Raw genomic sequence first — 20,576 nt, 5'->3', positions numbered from 1 at the left:
CCAGACTTGTGAACCAAATCAATGATTGCCCACGAGTGTCACATTTGCAAGCATAGAGTTCTAGATATCGATAACTATAATGTGCACCACGCTAACGAGCCCCACAGCCGTGGCATTCGACAGCAGGGAGATACGGAGGTGTAAACTATGCCTTGCACCATTACTTCATCTCCTGCGAGGGCCTCCCGATGCAGTTCGTCGACTGTGTTGGAGAAAGTACGACGAGTTGCCAAATCGTGAGGGGATGAAAAAGAGGTTGCTAAGACGTTTTCGTATTATTTATTACTTATCAAGTTTAGGGCAGGCTCTATTGATTTGGACGCGCACCAAATTTGAAATTGGTCGTCGGTCAAACGGTTTCGATGATCTAGGTAGGCTTGCGAGTTGCATACCAAGGCAAGGTATTAGATTCATTGCACTCGTCGTGGATCTGGAAAGTTAGTGTAGCAAATCGATTTGTGTCAGGCCTTAACTTATGGGGGGGGCAGGAGAATTCAAAGTTTCCCCAAGACGGTGTTACCTCACCGAAACACAAGATACGGCAACCGTGAGTTTAACGTAACACAAAACTAGGGTGTCGTGAACGAGATAGGAAGGCGCAGGATCATATGCCTTCGACCCGTTCACCGTGGCATGCGCGAATAGATCGAAGCAGGGGCACCGCCTGAACTTCAAGGCTGCCGCATATCTACCCTGAAACTATAATCTGACTGACTCAGCATCTAAACTCGAAACGAAGTCGTAAGTACTTGCTTTGCACCCTTGAAGCTTAACTTTGTGGGAGAGGAAGCACCGCTGAAAATTTTGGATGTCAGAGAGACGATCCACACGAACGTGAAAATTATTTGACCTGGCAGATTCTCTTTCGACACTGAAAGCAAGCGGCACAAAATAACGTCGCGCTACTGTTAGCGACTTGCGAAACTCGCACGGGGAACCAATAAACCCAGACAAATTTGATCGAATGATCATAGAATTCCCAGCGAGTAGAGGGAGTACACAGCAACACTAGCTCAGAGCAACAAAGAGCGGCACATCGACATACAGAATTTTGGTAATTAGTTTTTCCTTTAAGCGAGTACTGACCACAATCCGGCAAAACGTCTTCATGGAAGGTTTCAGTCGCAAAGATCAACGCCAGAGCCGATTGATATTTTGACCCGTTTCCCGCGATGCACCAAATCTGTTGCAGCTTTGCGTTTTTCGGCTATCGCTAGAGTGAGGACATTCTGAGTCGTTTCTTGGGTTTGGGATTCGTCATCAGAGGAACCCGCTCGCGCCGTGACCTCAGGATGTAAGTTGGAATCTGCAATTTCAGCCGAACTGTGTGTAGGCGTCAGCACATGATCAATGGGGTCGTATGAGACAATGATGATCCTACGCCACTGAGGTTTGTCCTGCTTTAGATTTACATCGCACCTAGTGGTGTCATCTTGCATTAGCAACGTAACTTGAGTTGAATTGTATCTCTAACCTTATCAGACAGGCCCATGAGACGGTTCTCGACTTCGGGAAGTGGGTTAAAGTAATCTGCATAGGCTTTGGAACGTTTTGCCCTGGAGAGAAATACATATTTGGTTTTTTGGAGCTCCTTCTGCTTTTTGGTTTTGGTCTTCACGCCTTTCTTGCCCTTTTTTGCGTGGGAGTGGGTGACGCCAATGCCTAACTCATCAGAGACAATGCTTTCAACCGCAATAAAGCCTAGAAAGGCATTTGCATTGAAAAAACCTGGCGTATACCAATCATGCACCCACCTTCCTCTTCTAGCCTCGTCAGAAGCTGACCAACCAGTGCGGTGTCACACCCTTCGATCATATATGAAATGAAAACAGCGGGGGACAGTATGAGAATGAACTGACCAGTGTGCTCCCTGAATAATGACGCCGAGGAGGGCTGATGCACCTCACAAATCTTGATAGCCCTCCTGAAAAAACAGGTAAGTAATTATGATGCAAAGAACACGCTACTGCGTACCTGAAGAGTGATAAGTCTTTGTATCGAGCGATCATATCAGCATGCATCTTCCCCGCGATAATGTCCCACTCGAGTGATCCGCGAAGACGACAATCAAAGCAAGTAAATTGAGCAGGAAGACGCTTGTCTCGTGCACCGTGATATCTAAGTCGCGGTAAATGAAATAGCACGTATCAGGGAAGTGAATCTTGCGCACCCCATGCACCTACCCGACCGGCGTTTGTCAGAGGGCTTGATTTGTACGAGAAACGAAAATGCGCACCAGACGTGGAACCAACGGTTGCAGCCACCCTCGCACATTAGAGCATCATCGTCAACCTTCCAAAAGGGGGATTGGTTTGTGCTTTTTTTGAGTTTGTCGCGTACGCACCGCTATCCCGCAGTCACAGTCAAGTTGATCTTCATCTTTCAACCCAAAAGAGCCCTTGGGCCGACTGTTAAGAGGAAGGTCCTGCGCATGAGTGATAGCTAGATTGCACGGCGGTCCAGACGATTCCAGTATCTGTGTCTCCATATCTGTAGGAAGTCGGTCATTCTGTGCAATACAATACGCATAGATGTCATACCCAACATCTCTGAATCAGGCGCGGTAGACACACCATTCCTCATTCCGAGAAGATCTTGGAGGCACTGAGTATCAATCTCTTGAGTGGAGATGACCGAGGCGGATGAGGCGACATCAGAAGCAGGCAAGGAGGGGACCTTATGCGTCGAAGGAGCGGGTATTGGTGAACCCATGACAATCTCCTGAGTGGCTGGGACCTGCTGCGTTTCCTCGATGTCACGAGCGGCCTTTCTAATGTTCTGATGCGACGCATCAGTGAGGTAAGAGGAACTGATGGGTGACAAACCAAATCTCCGACGCGTATCGGGGTCGACTCCGACATACCACCATACTGGGCATGAGCGTGCGACGAAGTAACGTTGACTTGAGAGAATGGCTGAACCCCTCCATCTTCGCTTCGTATGCCGATGGGGGCCATTTGTACGTCACCACCGAACCTGGACAAAACAATGCCTTCGTCAATTACCATCTCACCCTCGGCATCCTCGTCTTCATCTACACTCCAGACGACGTTGCGTTCCAACGCATCTTTCTTCTGCAACTGTGCGTCCTCTACTCTGATTCTCGCTTCTTCAACTGGGGTCAATCTAGGGGCTGTGTGCGACGTGATACCCCCGAATGGCGCATTGTTGTCTTCTGTTATAGAAGGAAGATACGACGATACTGAAACCACTTTCATGTCGAGGCTGAATATAAAAATGCATCCAGGTTAATGCGCTAGATTTCTTGGTGCTTACCCATGCCATCCTGCGTTTACTTGGCCAATACTCGTTCGTTCCGGTACTTCGCCTGCCGCATGGGTGGTAAAGAACCATCTGTTAGCTTCGGCATCTGCCGCTTGAAAATGAGGGGGCTGATAATCATCCGGGGCATCTTCGTTGAAGAATAACTTGAAATTTCCGTAACGATTTTCTGCACGAGAAGGTTGTCATTGAACTCGATAAAGGAAAGGGCAATGACACGCACTTGGAAGGTTTTCCATCTGATTGATAGTAGTTACAAGCGACTTGATCATCGCCTGAAACAAAGTGCTTGAGAACGGTGTGCTTTTAGGTGAGTGACGTTTGGTGCACCTTAACACTCCTTTTGACCTCCCCAAGAGTAGGCATCTGCCCTTTCTTGAGGGCCTCAGAAACAGGATCTGGGAGCGCAAGCGACATCTTCGACAATTGATCTCCAAGAGTCAAGATCGGTATGGCGGTGTTACTGCCAGGCAGCTTGTGGTACTGTACGTCGCTCATCCATTTAGTACTCTGTATGAAAGCCTTGGAAACCTACATGGAAATTGAAGGTGTAAGCCTCCACAATGCTGCGCGAGTAGCCTGTAAGAGAAAATAACAATTATTGAAGGTTAAAATTGACCGACTTGTTGGGATCCTTGCTGTCCTACAGAAAACATCAGACAAGAAAATCTCCGAGTACGTCTGATCTCACCAAGTAAATGCCGAATATAACTTTCCTAAGGTATTGCTTGTCTATGGCCTCAAATATACCGTTCTCCTGAAAAAACGTGGATATATGCGTGTCTTTCGTAGAGAATGGACGAATATATGCGTACCAGGTAGTCAATTATACGATCCCCTTCGTTAGTAAAGCCTCGATTGAGGGTCATGATCGTGACACCACTGATATTCAGTCCAGTAGTTCCGTCTGAAGAGAAGGAACCAGACGAAGAAGAGGCCCTTCCGTTTTTTTGAGACGAGAGTTGATCTACGTTCGGTTTTGTTAGTGTTCATCTGTTGTGTTCGTGAATTATACTCACATTTACCGAAGTTCTCGGCTGGTAGAAGACCCCTGAGAATTGCCAGGTGAGATAAGAACCCGAGGATTATAGTGAACACACCTCAAGTATGCTATACACCCCAGGCCAGCTTTGAGCAACGTCTGCACACACTCCAGACTCTGCTTGTTGCTGATTGTCTGAGGAACAATCAAGTACAGGCTGATGGCAACTCGTAGATCAATACCTGAGTTTCCGTATTCGCTATTGTCCGTTGCATCTGCATGGTTGTTAAAGTGCGTCTTAGAACCTTAATGAGCAGTTGTTGGTGTTTGCTTGGATGAGGGGAGACGGAAGAAGATGAAGCAAGACGCGACGCGTATTTGTATCGCATGCGAGATAACCACGTGACTCGTAACATCAAATATTGTGAACGCAGACATCTAAATTCTAGTTGTAACATTATCGATAATCTTGAAAGGTCGACTTGAACATGTCAGGATACATCAATGAAGTTTTGAGGGGTTGTGCATTCTCAAAATCAGTGGCTCGAGTCGATAGTGCTACAACCTATGCTATCACCAAACCATCAGACTCGCAACATTCTTGGTGTCGAAAACACAGGACTAACCGATATGAGGCTTGAGTGTCATGTTTGTCCTGTGCCAATAAGGCTCGTAATGCGTGTGTCAAACCCCTCGCTGCGAACTGGCATCTCCGGAGTGTGAAATGGGTTCTTCATGACAGCATCTGCGTAGGCCTCGTACACTCTCTGAAGAACCGAATCCGCTGTTGCATCTGCCAAGGATGTAAGAAGGACGAATTTCGTTCCTGTGACACTTCAATGTAAGGGAGCTATCCGCGACGTGAGTCAAGACCAAGTACCTGTCGCAGTCAACAAGATGGTCATCTTAAATGTCTCCCCTTCGATGACCTGTGCACCTGAACTCGAACCAGCAGGGGATAGGCGGCTTGTAATAGCGTGGATACCATGCAGAGTGCCAGCGAGGACTAAGTACTCGTTTGATGTGAGCTGAGCGAGGCCATCTAAGAAGGACTCGGTCATGAACAAAGCAGAACTCGAATTCGTTCTGAATAACCTGCGAAATTGCGTTGGTAGACCAGGCCACCAGCTTTGTTAATGACCTTTTACACCTTGCTTGAGCAGTTGTTTGGATAATTGCTTGACGAAAGGAAACCTACCCATAGGCTGAAGATTGCCATTAGTGGGCGCGAAGGAGAGAAAGTGGCTAGCGCTGGCAGCACTGCGGTGTGTTCGTGTTTAACGCTGGTCTATCCTCTCCTGTTTCAACCATTCGGTTCTCGCATTTCTCGATCAATGAAACTTCGGCCACATTGCCAGTCTTCATTCCTATGTTTGCTTATATCGTTTGTGTCGTGGTGCACACTCTCGATACAAGGCTCGACGCTCGGCCAGCGTGATTTCACCCAGTTGACCTCCGAACAAATTTTGGCTCTAGCGGCTGCAACGGACCCAGTCGCAAACGTAGATACCAACAATCCCGCTTCTCATCTTTCTAAGATCCTCATACCGCGTGCTGGTATGTGTCCATTCTACTTCCCAAGTTAACTGAAACAAGTGTAACAGTGGGTAGTGAAAACATAACCGTCGTTCGTGAATATATCGTGTCCACCTTGAAGGTTTTGGATTGGCACGTCGAGGAGGACACATTTACCGACAACACTCCTTATGGCCCCCGTTCATTCACCAACATTATCGCGACGAAAGACCCAGCCGCCTCTCGTCGTGTCATATTGTCTGCGCACTATGACAGCAAGTTCTTCCCCGACTACCCAGATAATCAGGTGTTTAGCAACGTTTTCAATAGTCTACCACCCAGGCGACTGTATACTAAGCCCATTAGTTCGTAGGTGCGACGGATTCCGCAGCACCCTGCGCAATGATGCTCGACCTAGCAGAGACTTTAAACCCACTTCTTGACCAGCGCAAGCAACGTTTTGAGGATGAATATGAAGATGATGAAGATGAAGATGTGGCAGACACAACCCTCCAACTTGTGTTTTTTGATGGCGAGGAAGCTTTCAAAGATTGGACTGACACAGACTCTGTGTATGGCGCTAGGTCAGCATTCCCTTGAGAATGACGTGTGATAACTAAACCAAAGGGCATACTTCCGTTTAGACATCTCGCGGACAAATGGTCGACAACTTACATAGCACCTAATTCTAAACGACGGTTGCTCGGGCATGCAAGTCTGACAGAGTTATCGACTGTAGAGCACATCATCCTCCTTGACCTCCTCGGCGCCCCGAACCCGACAATACGATCCTATTTTATCGATACAGCTTGGTTATTTGATGCCATGATTTCCGCCGAAACTCGGCTCAAGGATGCTGGTGCTCTTGATGCAGCTGAAACGTCTGCGAACTTCCGCAGTTTCTTCTTGCCTCGAACGGGCTCTGGGAATGAATATAGCTACGGGTACATCGGAGATGATCATGTACCCTTTCTGAAGAAAGGTGTCAACATTCTTCATGTCATCGCATATCCTTTCCCGCGTATCTGGCACACTCTTGGCGTTCGTCACCATTTTCATGTGCTTGTCTTTGCTGTTGACTCGACATTCTCTAGGATGATGCCTCAGCACTTGACGTATTAACCATGCGCCGGTGGAATATGATACTACGCGTGTTCATGTCCGAATATCTGAATCTTCGGCCTGAGATATCACAACCAACCCCCAAGCACGATCATCATCTCCAGCGTTCCGCCAGTGAATTGGTGAGATTTAATTTATTTATCGATATCTCACGCTCAGTAAACCATGGAGCCCAGTGACCATGTTATAGAAATAGGTTGACCGATCAAGACCATACAATTTGATTTATTGATACAAGGCCATGCTACAAACGTGTGCGAATTACAGAGAATGGACAAAAACTGAGAACGTAACCGGAAAGCATTCGACAATCATATTTACAGCGCAAGGACGAGTGCTTTGTAATGTTTCACGAGTTCTGAGGCATCCATAGCGAGCTGCGGGTGAGTTGTGGGTTAAACTATGTTGCTACTCGAGAGGATGTATCATTATCAGACCTTGTGCCTTTCTCGTGCATCGTCAAGGCGTGCCTTTGTCTTCTCCATCAGCCTCTTTCGTGATTTGCGCGTTTCCACTTCCGATGTTTGCACTGTGCACAAGATCATCCTGGGTATATGCGCTGTGATTGCGCGGAACTCACCTATAGCCTTCATCGTATCTGTACTTTGCATGCGTTGGTGAACGACGTCATCGAGCAACGGAAAGTACGCTGTACACAATGCGTGAATCTTCTCCTTGGAGACCAGTCAGCGAAAGATAATATTTCAGCCGTTCTCCTTGAAACTTACTTCATCGGCCTGGAGTCGCGCTGACAGGTCGGTCCGATTCGCTTCGTGCTGCTCTTTGATACGGGCCAGGGTGGCATGCGCAGCATTTCTTGTAAACGCGAAGAAGGTATTGTCATTGTCCAGTAAGCAGGAGAATAGCGAACAACTTACATATGAGCATCAACTTCTTCAACGAGTTTGGCGTTTTCTGCCCGAGAAGCGGCAAACACAATTCTCGCCCTGGCTTCCAACGACAGAGGACAATCACCCTTCTTGCTTGGCAAAGTTGGCATTCTCCTTAACAAAGTTCAGTAGACTTGTTGATGGCACGAAGAAGCCAGATGTTATATGGCTACCGCGACCAAGTGATCAGAGGTTCAAGAGCACCAGTAGTACTTCGATGCATACCTGTAGTTATCAAGTTTGTGAACTAGTAAACGCGACTTGGTGTATAAACTGTTACGACCTATGCAGGCTGCTTATTGAATTAAGACACGCTGTTCAGCATCAGCGCAGTGAGCGTCTCGTTATCCTTCTTACTATTGAATGGTCTAGTACTTGGGTTCCCGGGGGCTGAAGGAGAAGTCGACGATGATAACTAGTGGAATGAATTGAACTTGGAATCGATCAGGAAAGTCAAGGATTCAGACGCGTCTGTGACAAAGATCATGTGACCTAAAATTATTCACGCCAATCCTTCCGTAGTGCTTGTAGATATCAGCTGAGCCAGTACATCGTACAATGATAACCCTAAGATGGCGGTGAGGGTAGCTCCTGCAACTGATCCAGACAGTCCAGCACGACTCCCAACGCAACCAAACCGAAACTTTGCGCGCCATAACCTTCTTTTCCCTTCTCATAACCCTCTTTACCCTTCTCGCGACTTAGTACCCAAGCAGACCATCCGTTCTGTAAGCCATCCCGCAGTTCATCAGGCGACGCGTGCTCCATACTCTTTGGTAGCATTCTGCCTCGAATATCGCGAACGAGGACAGCAATGCACTCTCTCATTGCATACATCCGATCACTTTTGTATCGCTTCTGTGAGCACTTGGCCAGGATAGTGCCGATGATGATCTCATCCTCGCGCAGGCGCGCACCGGGTACTCGTGATAGTGTATGACAGGTTGCAACGTAGATGAGTTCGTCCAGGTACGCAGAGTATATGCTGTTCATGCCGTCCATTGTATTCTTGAGCATCGAAATTTTCTCACGACGCTGTAGTTGTCGTTCGACTAAAGGACGAAGTGTGACTGAGATCAGATCACTCAGTGGCTCCTCTAGCTGTTGAGGAACGTAGGTGGGTATGTCGTCGAGCTTGATGTTGCGATATAGGTGGCCCAAGGCGCGGTCGGACTCATAATAATCTGTCGGTCGGGGAGATTCCACCTCTGCTGCATGCCAATCAGGTTTGTAGGGGATGAGGTTATGAGGAATATCTTCCATATCGACCTTCCATCCGTTCTTTGGATAATCAACGGCTTGGCTATGAAGCGCTGCGAGCTTCAGGCATCTCTCATTGAACGTTCCGTCCTGTAATATAATCTGAGCTCGAGCACTCCACACCTTTGAGCACACTACTCACGCTAGCTTGATCTGTGGAGAATGTAATAAGTTGGGGTGCGTGATCATTGTAGAATAGAAAACTTGCCTGCAATGGTGATATGCTTGTCGGACACCAGGCCCTGCAGCTCACTTCAGCCATTGAGTGGCTGACGCTAACCCGAAATCAACGTACCACAAGATCTGAGTTGATATATTCCACAACAAAATTACACACGTCGTCAATTGTGCTGGGTCGCTCGATCGTAAAAGGCTTCCCGGTAGGATAGGATGCTGGATCATAATGATCCGGGAGGATCAAGGGCGGGTGTTGTATGATCTCATAGAGATCGCTGTAAATTGTGAACCTCAGGTCAGGACGGAGGTGGCATTTCTTACCCATCAAGATCACCACCGCCGAGTGAGTTTGGCAAACAAGTTGTACCTAAGGTCAAAGATATAGGTAGACGGTAAAATGTCAAACACGCGTGCACCTACCAGTGGATGAAAACACAACCACATTCTTCAGGTGGCCAAAAAGGCAAAATTTATCACTTGGAGGTTTTCCGATGGCATATGACTGCTGAACTAGACTCGAGTTAAATTGCGTTACGTGTTGCACAGGCAGGAACATACCGTCGCCTGGATGTATAACAGGACTCCTCGAGACCATACAAGGACCATGAAGCCACGTAGGCGCATTATCCCCTGGCTTTTGAATACACGCTGAGGGGGCAGGTAAATAAGCAGAGCGAGCTGTCAGAAATAAGTGACATACCATATATCTTACCGGGAGGCAGCTTGAAGACATTCGAGTGGCCGTTTTTCTCGTAAGCAGGTCCCTCATCCGTGACACCCATCAGCATGTAGCTGTTAGGAATTGGAATGCGTGCATCATGTTTGACTGCTCGTAGAACGTGGTTAATGGCACAGGCTCGCAATTGTGTCAAGAAAGGGGTGTCGATGTTTTGCTGGAGAGGTGTAGGCTTCAACTCCAGACCGAGGGTATTAAGTTTCCGTAATGTTGATGCCAGTCGGAAAGATGGAGACAATCCGTGGCTTTCCAGGAGCGCCGCAAAGAGTTCAACTGAGTCATGAGCGGTGCGTGCCTCCGCAACAACCTTTTGCTGCAACTCTAAAAACGTATCTTTTGAGGCACCCCGGTCTTCTAGAACTGTAATCAAAGGTCTGCGCGAGGCGCTTGAGCACCCAAACTGTAAGACTGAAATGATCAGGAATATGTAGATACCTGTTAAGATGAGGAGTGTTGGGTTTCACGACGGGACGAGCAATCTCTATCATAGCAGAATCTTCTCCGTGATCCTTGAACTTGTTCATACTTTCTCGTAAGCAAAGGTGAATTCCCTTGAGTTGCATGTCAACAGCTACAACGCCTTTGAAGCCAAGGAATCTGATTTGGTACTGTAGACCTGCTTAGTACAGTACTTTTGAGTGTCAAAGTCACTTACAGCCGAAGGTTTCACTGCATTCGCACCGCCATCTCGTCGAGCGTCACAGAGAGTTTTCCAGATTAAATTACCAAGTTCCTCGCTGATGGTGCCGACACCGTCAGAAAACATGACACCGTTTTCGACAATATCAGGCATTTCCGACCACTGCGACCGAAGGATCTTGACCGATGGATCCGTCGCCGTAAAGGCTTGCTGAAAAATTGTTCAGAGAAGATATTTACGGAAACAGTTGACTCACAGCCATCCGGGCAGCATACTTCGAGGGGGAATAAATGCATCCGCTGAAGTCTCCTAAGCTGCTTCTTATTGTATGCGCGTCGATGAGCCCTTTGGTGTCGTGCTGGAAGGGGCTAACGAACCAAACAGCATGCTCCCTCAATGCCGATGAGGAATACGCTAGAAATTCGAAATGTTTGCCCGCAAGCTCAAAACCATCCTTCAGCAAGTCCCCGACACGGCACCTGACAAAGCTCGCCCCATCTACTTCCCTATCCCAACGGTACTGGAGACGATCCTCATCACGAAAGTCGACTCGGATGAAGTTGCCTTCATAGCCTTCGTATTCGCGAATAACGCGATTCGATTGTAGTATGTTGGGCCCTTCGAGGATGAGCCGGGTCGGAGTGACTGTAACACGATGACAATAAAATCGGCCAGCGGGCGCCTCGGGACGGACATTGCCGAGCTTCTGTTGTACCACAAGCTCGAAGCACTTGTGTATTGTTTGACTTGGAGGACGAGCGGCGGCTCTTACCACAAAGAACCGCATGATGGCTGCAGCAAATGGCCGGTGGCGGCGAACCAGTTCATCAATCCTCGGGCGCAAATCCTCGAGTTCCTTTGTATTTGCAACACCATTTCGGAGCAGAGCCTCGATCTGAAATGCTACAGGCCAGTCTGAGCTCAACGATCTCAGCCATCTTTGCACCAAGGCCAGCTTTTTACTCGTGAAAAATCCCTGGCAAATGGCTTCGATGCGGACCCCTTCCACCGGAGGACGAAGCTCTGCTATTTTACAGAACTGCTTGAACTTATCCAAATCTCCTGGCTCGGAGAGGATGATGCGTATGTGGTGAGCGTACGGAGCAATTTGCTCATGTCCTGGATGTATAGCACTGACGCGTTCGCGGTAATTCTTCGTATCGGTGCGTGTTCCGGTAAGGGTTCTATTGAAGTCTTCTCTTTCGACTATTGGAGGTGTGAACAGATCGAAACATATGTCTAGGGAAATTTTACATTCAGATCTTCAAGCTGTGAACGCCATGCTTACATTGATTACCAAAATCGTAGCCTATAGCCATCTTGTGGATATTGGCGAACGTAATGATCAGGCTGTGCAACAGTTGTCCTCGCGCCGGATCACCAACCTAGCGAATTATGGGATCAATATAGGATACAATTTTTTCTATTCAGAATGAAACATGTGCCAAACCTTCGCACGGATCAGTTTGTGCTCGTATTCGAACTTCAACCACCCAAGCCCATCGAGAAGATTGGACTGCCATTCCACGCTGAAGGCACGTGGATCCGATGGGCTAGCACCGTGAGGGCGATAAAATGTGCCTACGAAATAAGTTCATACGATCCAAAGGCGACAAGCAAAAGGTATACGAGGAAACTTGTGGCGTACCAATTTGCACTGTAGCGATTCGAAAGTCTGAACTTAACGCATCGATCTTCTCCTGCCGGTTCTGAGCGATATCAGGGTCCACGTATGGGGCCTTTGCAAGGGTGACTAGTATGTCGTTTGGGATGCGCTTGTTTGTAGGGATGAATTTCAGACGCTTTTTGCCGACCTTGATGGTGGTACCATCTTCGCCGTCAACAAGCCGACGGAATTTCAGCCCCACGTCTTTGGAAGGCAGTCTGAGTGACCCGAAACCTTTGTTACGAACACCTCCGCACTCGTTCTTTTCCAGCGCGACTCTGAAGTTGATAAGTCGTTGCTGGGCATCGGCATCCGACACAAATGGACCGGGGCACGCATGCAAAACCTCTGCAATCGCTTTCGTGACCTCGTAATCAGTTGCTTCGAAGTCTACGTTTCGAATGATGAACTCCATGAAAACGACAAGGGCACGCAAGAAGCAAGAGTAGATGGTTGATCGATAAGCTCAACCACGGGGTGCCACTGGAAGTACAATAAGTTCGGCTGCCAAATATAGACGAACCCTGGTAATCACTGATAACTAATGTGGTCTGAACTAACAAACGCGATCGAAACATCCCCAGCACTGAAATGTGGTTTAAGGCAAGACCGCAGGATAGGCCATGGCACATTTCTATCTCTAAGCTCGACAGTATCCAATGATCGACTCTTAAGTAGCATTTGCTACTTGTACGGTATACCTGCAAATGCCTCAGGTCCCAAAGGGATCGTATCAAGTATTCTTCCGACTTACCATTTTGTATCTGAGCAAATGACATGAGCATGTCTGTTGAATGATCGCAGGCAAGAATCACGTACCCGTTGGAACTCATCATAAGCTGTGCTCCTCACATTTTCATGAGCATTGCGGATGATTCCCATCATCCATTCGGCAGCTTGACGCTCATTCAACCCGAGCGCAAATCGATCTTTGAGCCGCTTGATGGTGGGTTCACCCTTGAACGACGGGAGACCGGTTCCCAACATGAGTTGGACTGTACTGACGAGCTGATCTGCATGAGGCCGGATGGCGAGAAAAGCCTTCACCGTCAGATGCTGAAATAGTTCGTAGCCTTGAGAATATCTGCCACCCATTAGAACCACCATCTCGTGGGTTAACTTGAAGGAGCTGGGTTCAAACTTGACTCCCTGCAAAATATAGTCAGAAGATAGATATCGTCGTCAAACGACGATAGGGACTCACTCCAGGACGTGGTTATACAACAAACAAAGTAAGCGAGCATGTCAGCGACCATGAAATGAAAAACTCATCTATATCGAACAGGAATCCAAAGTCTGTGATCAAGCTCAATGTCAGTTGCCGTACTCTTAGACAAGCAATACTTACCGATATGCACGATGTGCCCTTCGCCATCAATCATAATGTTCCCATTGTGACGGTCCTTGATTTGGAGGATATAGCAAGCAACGGAGTAAGCTGCCATAGACTGAATGAAATTAAGGCGAGCGCGCTGGAACGCAACGGTCTCTTCTCCGCCGTATTTTGAAGTAAAGAAGTCTAGCAAGTCATTTACTGTAGCTCTTCCCATCTCATCTCGAGATGTAGCATTCGGCACGACGTCGATGACACCGCACTATGATAGCACATAAGATTGGTCCGGTGTCAAAGAAAATAAGAATGTGCTCACTCCAGCGGAAGTCGCGGTAACCCTGTAGGGGAAGAGATAGAGGGTCAACCCGATACTAGTGAAGATGTTTTTGAACATCGCGATGATCTGTAAGGCTAATACATCTTGTCGGCAGTCGTCCCCAACTTTGAAGATAGCCTGTTGCCAAACGTCATATTCCTCGCGTTTCTCAAGTGCACCGTCCAAAAGAGACTCCGGGTCGGAATCAATGATGACGCGCTCCTTCTTCACTTTAAAAGTAGCCATAAACGGTGCCTTCGGTGAAGTTTGGTTGAGTAAAAAATAGGCGACATAATGGTGTACAAACCTTGGCATGGCTTTGAAGCGGGCGACCGGACTTCTTGTCGATGTCAATAACAATACCGTCTGGGTTACTGGGCAGGTAGACTCCGACGTCGACAACTATCTTGGCCATCTCTTCGTCAATTTTTGCCTGCGAAAATACATTAAATTATATCCAGGATGATCACTGAGGGTCTCACCTTTTTCTCTGGTTTCGACCTTTTGATGAAAGGCTTCAGCTTCCCAGAAATCGAGGTGACCTCGTTGAAAAATCCGAATTCCCGATCGTAAAAGGCGCGGGCACCACCAGACAGCGACTCCACCACCATATCAGTCATCCGATCTAGCGCAGGTTTCATAGGATCCTCCTGATCTAGCGTCAGCGGAGCAGAAATGAATACACGCGTCGAACTCACGATCTCGGCAGCATCGTCCTTGTAGCAATTGGCTTTCATGTTCCATATGATCTGGTGGCAGAAGAGCTGAGAAACCTTTGCGGTTTCGAAAATGAATTGTGCGATATATCCTAAAGCCACCATTCAGAAACCATAACAGCAGCAGGTGACATATACACACCAAGGTCATCAAACCGAAGAGCCTGGACGACTTGAGGAACGAAAAAGAATGTCAAATCGACAGGATGTTGCTTGAGGACTCGATGTGCATATTGTAACAAAAGCGGATCGTTGCCGTGCCGTCGCTCGAAGAAGGTAACAGCGATCACAGGAGTAACAGGCGCCCACGCAATAATATACTGACAAAAGCGTGAACTCTCGAATCACAACATAGCAGATAGGAAATCACCTTCAGCTCTCGTCTCTGTCCACCTCGGAAGTGATCTCCGATCAAAAATCGGAGAGCTTCTGGGGTGTCAACCACCTGGCTGGCGTTGGAACGAACCAGATTCTGCACTTCGGCATGAGCCGCTGGGCTTTTGAAGCGCTCGGTCAGATAGACCGCTATGGCTGGGTCTATCTCCCACACTGTTCGGACTACGCCAGGCCAAGTCGACTGTCGAAATTACGTGAGTCCCCATTCGCAGATTGAAGGAGGAGCTTACCTCAAGCGTATTACGCTCTAGCAGGGAATGAGGGTCACTGCCTCGTTTCGCTTCGTTGCTGGGATTGGCCCAGACCGTAAGCCTGAATATCTCATTCTCTATCAGAAGGCGGAGCGGCTGGTTGATGCTTTGTAAGCGCTTGGCATAGACTACATCTGATCAGTTCAACACGAGGAAAAGAACGATCGCTGTACTCACGGGACGTCTTCAAAGCAGACTGATGAGGAGCAAGACTCGAAAGAGAGGCCATATTCCTGATCGAGTCACCCTGCAGATGCACAAGGAACTCAGACAGGACTTTGATGTCAGCATCAACCTGCACTCGATTGGCTCCAAAGGACCACCTGAGCGGCATGAGCGTTTGCACAAGTACGGATTCAGGGACTATACTCACTGCGGACGAACAGCAAACCACGAATATGCCGTGTAATACAGACTTTCGCGCAACATACACTCACAGACAGCATCCAGATGAGAGCTCTTTAACGTTTCCAGTCCGAAAAGAAGGAACGTGTAGCGTAGCTCTCGAGCCAACGGATGAGTGCTGGAAGAACTGTCAATATGGCTGCAAACAATTAAAACTAATGAGGTACCTGAATAACTTGTGCGCTCGCGCAGATCGCAAAACAAGTCCCTGGATGAGGAACATCACAGTTGAGCGACAGTATCTAGCCGCTTGCAGTCGACTGAATAACATCTGTAAGACCAAGGTATGTGGCATGAGTAATCGACGAGCATGAGTCGTCGCTCGATCGATTTCGTCCTTGTCGGTTGGACTGTAACTGATGGGATGGTAGAAGGGGTCAACACAGCTGTGGAATGTCAATCACTCAGAAATTTAGAATGCACAAAATCCGACGCACTTGGAAGAAGCTGAGAACACGCCCTTCCGTTCCTTCACAGTCCCAAACCAAGACGTGAGCACTTCACACATAATAGCCACTTCCATGTTAGGACGCTCCGCGATGACCCACGTCCACGTCTCAATACCAGCAGCGATAGCAGAGGGCGTGAAAACCTCAAACGGCAGAGCGACGAGGAAATAGATCAAGGTGTAATCGCACTGCGAATAGTGAGAACAGATGCCAGAAGCATATCAATCATAGCCTCACCTTCTCCAGTGCTATGAGAATGGCTGCGCAACGGGATAAAAGACGTTTCAGATCTTGAACAGTTAAAGAACTGCGTTTATTCCGTATGTCGTTCATAGTGTCGGCCATCTTATCCTTGAAAGGCTGGACGCCAGTGCATTGCATTTGAGGAGCTACTTTGTCTAGCGAATCTTGATCTTGCAAACATTAAAAGCAATAAAGGCTCAAGGCAGATCGACTCACTTTTACGAGCCGCGAGTCGCAAACCAGCGACCTCTCCCGAAAAGTAGCATTTACTCGCAAGTTGACCGGCAAGAGCGCGGGCACGATCAGACTTCCAGTTTGATAAGCTACACAGAGAGGCTGTGATGTCAAAATGATCAAATACTGAAGCGTGATTTCAGACTGAACGCCTACAAAGTTGTCGGTGCACAGGACCAAAGGCCTTAGCAAACGTTACTGCAACAGAGGCTCCTAATTCAGCAGCATCTGCACCGATGAGTGGTTGCGTAGCTGCAAGATATTTCTGTACCGAGAACATGAGTGAAAAGGACTGCAAATGACAATGGTAAAAAACGAACCTGAAGCGTCGACTGGAGCTCGATGGGAGCCCGACTAAGTGCAAGTTCAAACCACGTGTTGGCATTGCGCTGCAGCTGCCCAAGGATGTCGTTTCGCACTTTATAGTCGTCCGTGAGCTGAAGCGTGATGCCGGTAGACTCGGAGTGGAACTCGTACACCGGGTTGTACTGCAATAAAATTTAACATTAGCTACTCGATCAATAGAATCACACTTTTATCACCTCGTCCGTAAACTCGTTTTCGCATGCGTGACGCAGAAGAGTAAGACACTCAAGGATTGCATACACCAGTGGCGGGTCGCACATGAGAGAAGGAAATGAGGTGATCAAGCTGAATAGGTATTTGGTCGCGACGTCCCGAGCACGAGATATGCGATGGGTGCTGGCTACAAGCAACTTGCGAAGCTCCTCCGAGAGGTGGGCTGGTAGTGCCTGTTCCAAAGCTTGGGCATTCATCTCCCCAATGCATCCACGAACCACCTGTTGACGATTCAGTTCAGCGTATTATATCTGAAGATGAATATTACCTTGTCCGCTACAGACTCCATGCATACACTAAGATGGCTCTGTTGATTCAGGCTACCATTTGTGAAATATGACACCAAAGACGACGGGAGACCAGCGGCAGACCGCATGCTTTCAACGTCATGCATCATCAGCAAGAAGATTACCTGTCCCGGGGACAACGAGCGTATTTCACTCGTGCGATGCGGAATATGGCGTGTAAGGAACGACCGATGCTTGGAAATGACCTGTCAAAAATCATTAAGTACACGCCCTTTCCAAACAACGCAGCACCAACAGAATGCGCATATTCATGCCGGATGACAGTGCTATACTCGATTTCGCTCGCTGCGTCATGAGCATTTTCGAGTACAAGAGTTGGCGTCTTTGTAGCAATTTTCGCCAGCGCAGGCATGAGCCACGTCATCGCGCTCCGCTCCTCACCAGATGTGAAGTAAAAGAGAACGCAGAGGAACCACATATTCCGGAAGAGGCCAGTAAGCTCTTGGGAAGCGGCCAGGTGTGGGGAGTAATCCGCATGGGTAAGAAGTGCTTCAATCGGCAACAGTAGAGAAGCCAGCTGCTCGATCATCTCTTCTGTCTGAATCTAAGGTTCAGCACAAGAATACAATGTATGAGCGAACTTACTTTGACATGTCGGTCGGACGTCGCTACGTTCTGGATAGCAACGCCTTTATCCCCGAAGAGAGTGAGCAACTCAACCAAGTATACATCATACAAATCTGGTCTTTGGTCTAGCTCCCGCGCAAGCCTCGTCTGGGCGGCTAACACCTGCTATCCATCAGCACGCGTACCACACACACACACGATCCCCTGCATACCATGTTATTCGAGAATCTCGGGTCCTCCAAGTTCGTAGCGCGATTAATGAGGGAAAATGCACGCGCAACGTCTACAAATGACTCTTCGGGAGCTACGAGCGCGAGGTCGACAAGGTTATATGCAATCGCAGCTTCGAGAGTCGCCTCCGAAGTCCGTAAACGCTGCAGCAGCATCGAGATTGTTAACTTAGTGACCTCCTCCTGGCCCGCCGTGTGGAACTCGAGCGCAAGGCGCGTGACAACGGAGATAGTTGTGATGCCGATGAGCCGCTTCTCTTCGTCTGAGCGGCCGTGCAGCCCTGTTTCGTCGCTCTGGAAAGTGATGTTATCGTTGGGAAAGGTGATCGAGGAGGTGTAGAGGGGGTTGGAAAGGAGTTGGTTGGAAGAAGAAGATTCGGTTATTTCTTTGGAGGTCGCAGCGATGTAATTGAGCAGAGAGTACATGTTGGACATGATAGAGTCATCACCAGGTGATAGCTGGGAAGGCATGAGTGTATTGACAGAACTGGGTAAGAAAAGGCGTACCTTAATACAAAGCGCAAGGCATTTGGCAGCCGCTGTCAGAGGTGGGGGTGCGCGCTTCTCGGTATTGAATGCAAACTCGAATATTGAAAGAGGCGAAGTGACGAAGCGGCGGAGATGGATTGCAAAAGACGGAGCGATCTCCGGGAAGCTGTAAAAGATGAGCTAGGGAAGCGCTGTGGGTGTCACAACCTGACTAACCTTCGTACAAGTACTGTAGTAGCTTTGAGCGCCGATTCCTGAACGAGATTGTCCAGGATGGGTGGACTGTCACTCAATAGTTGTGTCAGGCGAGTGTGTAGACTCTCATCCAGCTCTCGAAGCGCGACTGAGCAGACGGATGCTAGTTTCTATTCATGGATTATGGGTCAGATAACACTTGGCCAATTTAAGCAAGCGAAAAGCGCACCAGGCTCTCGGACATGGTTTCCCATGCATACGTATCAACAGGAGGTTCGGTGTCCATACCCTCGATCTGCTCCAGCAGATCACTAAAGCACTGCAGTGCATCCCTAATGACATTCGTCAATCCTTCCTTTGTCTCCTCATCGTTCTCTAGTCCCAAATCCTTGGCAGGGCATTTCATGAGGTTCACCCACGCTTTGTTTGCCGCCGCCGCTTCGCGCACCTGACCCTTGTGCACCAGAGGAGTACTCGCGAGGGCTTGGGCGAGCACAGTCCATTGCATCTCCATGACACAGCATACGATAAAATATCCGCTCAGTGGGCGTCCGAATGCAATGTACCGAGATATGAAGGTGTGGCAGAAGGCGATGGAGGTGGCGTCGGTGTCAGGATCGGCGTCGGCTTCTTGATGTATATCAAGTAGGAGACGGTTGATTCGTTCAAGGATGGGAGTCGCAACAAGGGATTGGAGGGAGTCGGAAAGAAGGCGCCATTGAGAAGCGGTCCATGGGTAGAGAGTAGAAGTGATGGCACGGTAGAGTCCGTGGACAGAAGGTGTGAGGTGTGTAAGTACATCTATTGCTATGGGGATATCAGAACGCCTGCATTGAAGGGTAGATGAAGTCCTTACAACCGGAATCCTTGAGATTTTGAACGATGTCAGCGACGAAATTGATAATGGACGTGACAGCTCTGTCCGCGTGTTCTGGGTGTGCGCCGCATATACGTAGAAGGGCAGAAACGGTAGAGAAGACCAGCTGGTCAGGGAGAGCCCACTCTGTTGGACGGTCAGGGGCACTAACCACAGTACTTGAAAGATGACATACCATCCCATGAGAGACATGGGTCAAAGTCTACGCGTGGTACGTCGCGCAAAAGATCCGTCAATACGGGAATGAGAGTATCAATGTAGTTGAAGATATGTTCCTTTGGAAAGTTCGCGACAAGTTCCCCAAAAGCAATGTTACAATGGGCCCTCGCCTCGGACTGCACCCTCATTATAAGTCAAGGCACAGAGATTGAGTGGACACGTACCATGAATGCGCGAGGTTCAACATCCATTTCCACAGAATCGCCATTGGGTAGACTGCGTTCTTCATCTGCCAGCTGGGCCTTGGATTGAATGAGTTCACGAGTAGTGAGGAGGTCCTCTTCTGTTTCCGTTTCAAGGGTAGCAAGGTCGGACAGAATTCGCTGGCGGATGTTCAACTCTAGGCTACCATAGCATTATCAGAGGAAGTATGAACGTGAAATTGAGTAACGCACCAGTCCATCGCCAGTCGTGCTGCAGTGCAAGAGTTAGAGTACTGACGAAATTGGAAAGTGTAATGTAAATGAGACAAACTGGTATCCTATGTTGGGCAGAGTCT

General features: G+C 48.4%; 5 protein-coding genes across 5 annotated transcripts; 1 reads left to right on the top strand and 4 right to left on the bottom strand.

Moving 5' to 3' along the window:
• Nucleotides 1-1,118: 1,118 nt before the first annotated feature.
• DEU56DRAFT_913885 (HORMA domain-containing protein) lies at nucleotides 1,119-5,325 on the bottom strand (the record flags this gene model as incomplete). Its single annotated transcript, XM_041357571.1, has 20 exons — nucleotides 1,119-1,323; nucleotides 1,382-1,419; nucleotides 1,475-1,701; nucleotides 1,755-1,924; nucleotides 1,975-2,118; nucleotides 2,171-2,292; nucleotides 2,345-2,490; nucleotides 2,541-2,778; nucleotides 2,826-3,225; nucleotides 3,277-3,451; nucleotides 3,506-3,557; nucleotides 3,613-3,765; nucleotides 3,818-3,848; nucleotides 3,906-3,925; nucleotides 3,974-4,039; nucleotides 4,098-4,249; nucleotides 4,302-4,333; nucleotides 4,383-4,561; nucleotides 4,969-5,090; nucleotides 5,145-5,325. 20 exons carry the CDS (start codon nucleotides 5,323-5,325, stop codon nucleotides 1,119-1,121), a joined length of 2,853 nt encoding a protein of 950 aa, XP_041207305.1.
• A 137-nt stretch (nucleotides 5,326-5,462) lies between these two features.
• On the top strand, nucleotides 5,463-7,192 carry DEU56DRAFT_416275 (uncharacterized protein). The gene is made up of 6 exons (XM_041346119.1): nucleotides 5,463-5,821; nucleotides 5,869-6,086; nucleotides 6,146-6,363; nucleotides 6,424-6,820; nucleotides 6,874-7,023; nucleotides 7,078-7,192. The coding sequence occupies exons 1-6, from the start codon at nucleotides 5,599-5,601 to the stop codon at nucleotides 7,078-7,080; spliced, it is 1,209 nt and encodes a 402-aa protein (XP_041207304.1). The 5' UTR covers nucleotides 5,463-5,598; the 3' UTR covers nucleotides 7,081-7,192.
• On the bottom strand, nucleotides 7,078-8,103 carry DEU56DRAFT_416346 (uncharacterized protein). The gene is made up of 5 exons (XM_041346120.1): nucleotides 7,780-8,103; nucleotides 7,630-7,717; nucleotides 7,482-7,575; nucleotides 7,339-7,430; nucleotides 7,078-7,278 (listed from the first exon to the last, which is right to left on the bottom strand). Exons 1-5 carry the CDS (start codon nucleotides 7,899-7,901, stop codon nucleotides 7,219-7,221), a joined length of 456 nt encoding a protein of 151 aa, XP_041207303.1. The 5' UTR covers nucleotides 7,902-8,103; the 3' UTR covers nucleotides 7,078-7,218.
• A 189-nt stretch (nucleotides 8,104-8,292) lies between these two features.
• Nucleotides 8,293-12,733, bottom strand: DEU56DRAFT_810617 (RNA dependent RNA polymerase-domain-containing protein). The gene is made up of 14 exons (XM_041353522.1): nucleotides 12,253-12,733; nucleotides 12,055-12,185; nucleotides 11,893-11,989; nucleotides 10,861-11,843; nucleotides 10,620-10,814; nucleotides 10,400-10,572; nucleotides 9,929-10,338; nucleotides 9,787-9,876; nucleotides 9,649-9,738; nucleotides 9,550-9,595; nucleotides 9,347-9,503; nucleotides 9,260-9,293; nucleotides 9,194-9,204; nucleotides 8,293-9,141 (listed from the first exon to the last, which is right to left on the bottom strand). The coding sequence occupies exons 1-14, from the start codon at nucleotides 12,683-12,685 to the stop codon at nucleotides 8,359-8,361; spliced, it is 3,633 nt and encodes a 1,210-aa protein (XP_041207302.1). The 5' UTR covers nucleotides 12,686-12,733; the 3' UTR covers nucleotides 8,293-8,358.
• Nucleotides 12,734-20,497, bottom strand: DEU56DRAFT_810613 (uncharacterized protein). Its single transcript, XM_041353521.1, has 33 exons — nucleotides 20,473-20,497; nucleotides 20,242-20,422; nucleotides 20,034-20,193; nucleotides 19,838-19,984; nucleotides 19,211-19,788; nucleotides 19,003-19,151; nucleotides 18,805-18,952; nucleotides 18,280-18,756; nucleotides 18,086-18,229; nucleotides 17,736-18,038; nucleotides 17,461-17,685; nucleotides 17,156-17,413; nucleotides 16,934-17,101; nucleotides 16,770-16,878; nucleotides 16,596-16,715; nucleotides 16,374-16,549; nucleotides 16,125-16,324; nucleotides 15,855-16,073; nucleotides 15,656-15,805; nucleotides 15,460-15,605; nucleotides 15,262-15,410; nucleotides 15,006-15,212; nucleotides 14,778-14,955; nucleotides 14,618-14,727; nucleotides 14,402-14,569; nucleotides 14,227-14,352; nucleotides 13,920-14,174; nucleotides 13,619-13,865; nucleotides 13,543-13,566; nucleotides 13,475-13,482; nucleotides 13,090-13,419; nucleotides 13,025-13,034; nucleotides 12,734-12,971 (listed from the first exon to the last, which is right to left on the bottom strand). The coding sequence occupies exons 1-33, from the start codon at nucleotides 20,478-20,480 to the stop codon at nucleotides 12,955-12,957; spliced, it is 5,895 nt and encodes a 1,964-aa protein (XP_041207301.1). The 5' UTR covers nucleotides 20,481-20,497; the 3' UTR covers nucleotides 12,734-12,954.
• Between the last annotated feature and the right edge of the window lie 79 nt (nucleotides 20,498-20,576).

The sequence above is a fragment of the Suillus clintonianus genome (genome assembly GCF_016758775.1).
Source record: "Suillus clintonianus strain FC179 chromosome Unknown DEU56scaffold_47, whole genome shotgun sequence".
Taxonomy (NCBI): Eukaryota; Fungi; Basidiomycota; class Agaricomycetes; order Boletales; family Suillaceae; genus Suillus; species Suillus clintonianus.
The sequence above is the reverse complement of the archived record's forward strand: the minus strand, read 5'-3'. Positions and strand labels throughout refer to the sequence as shown.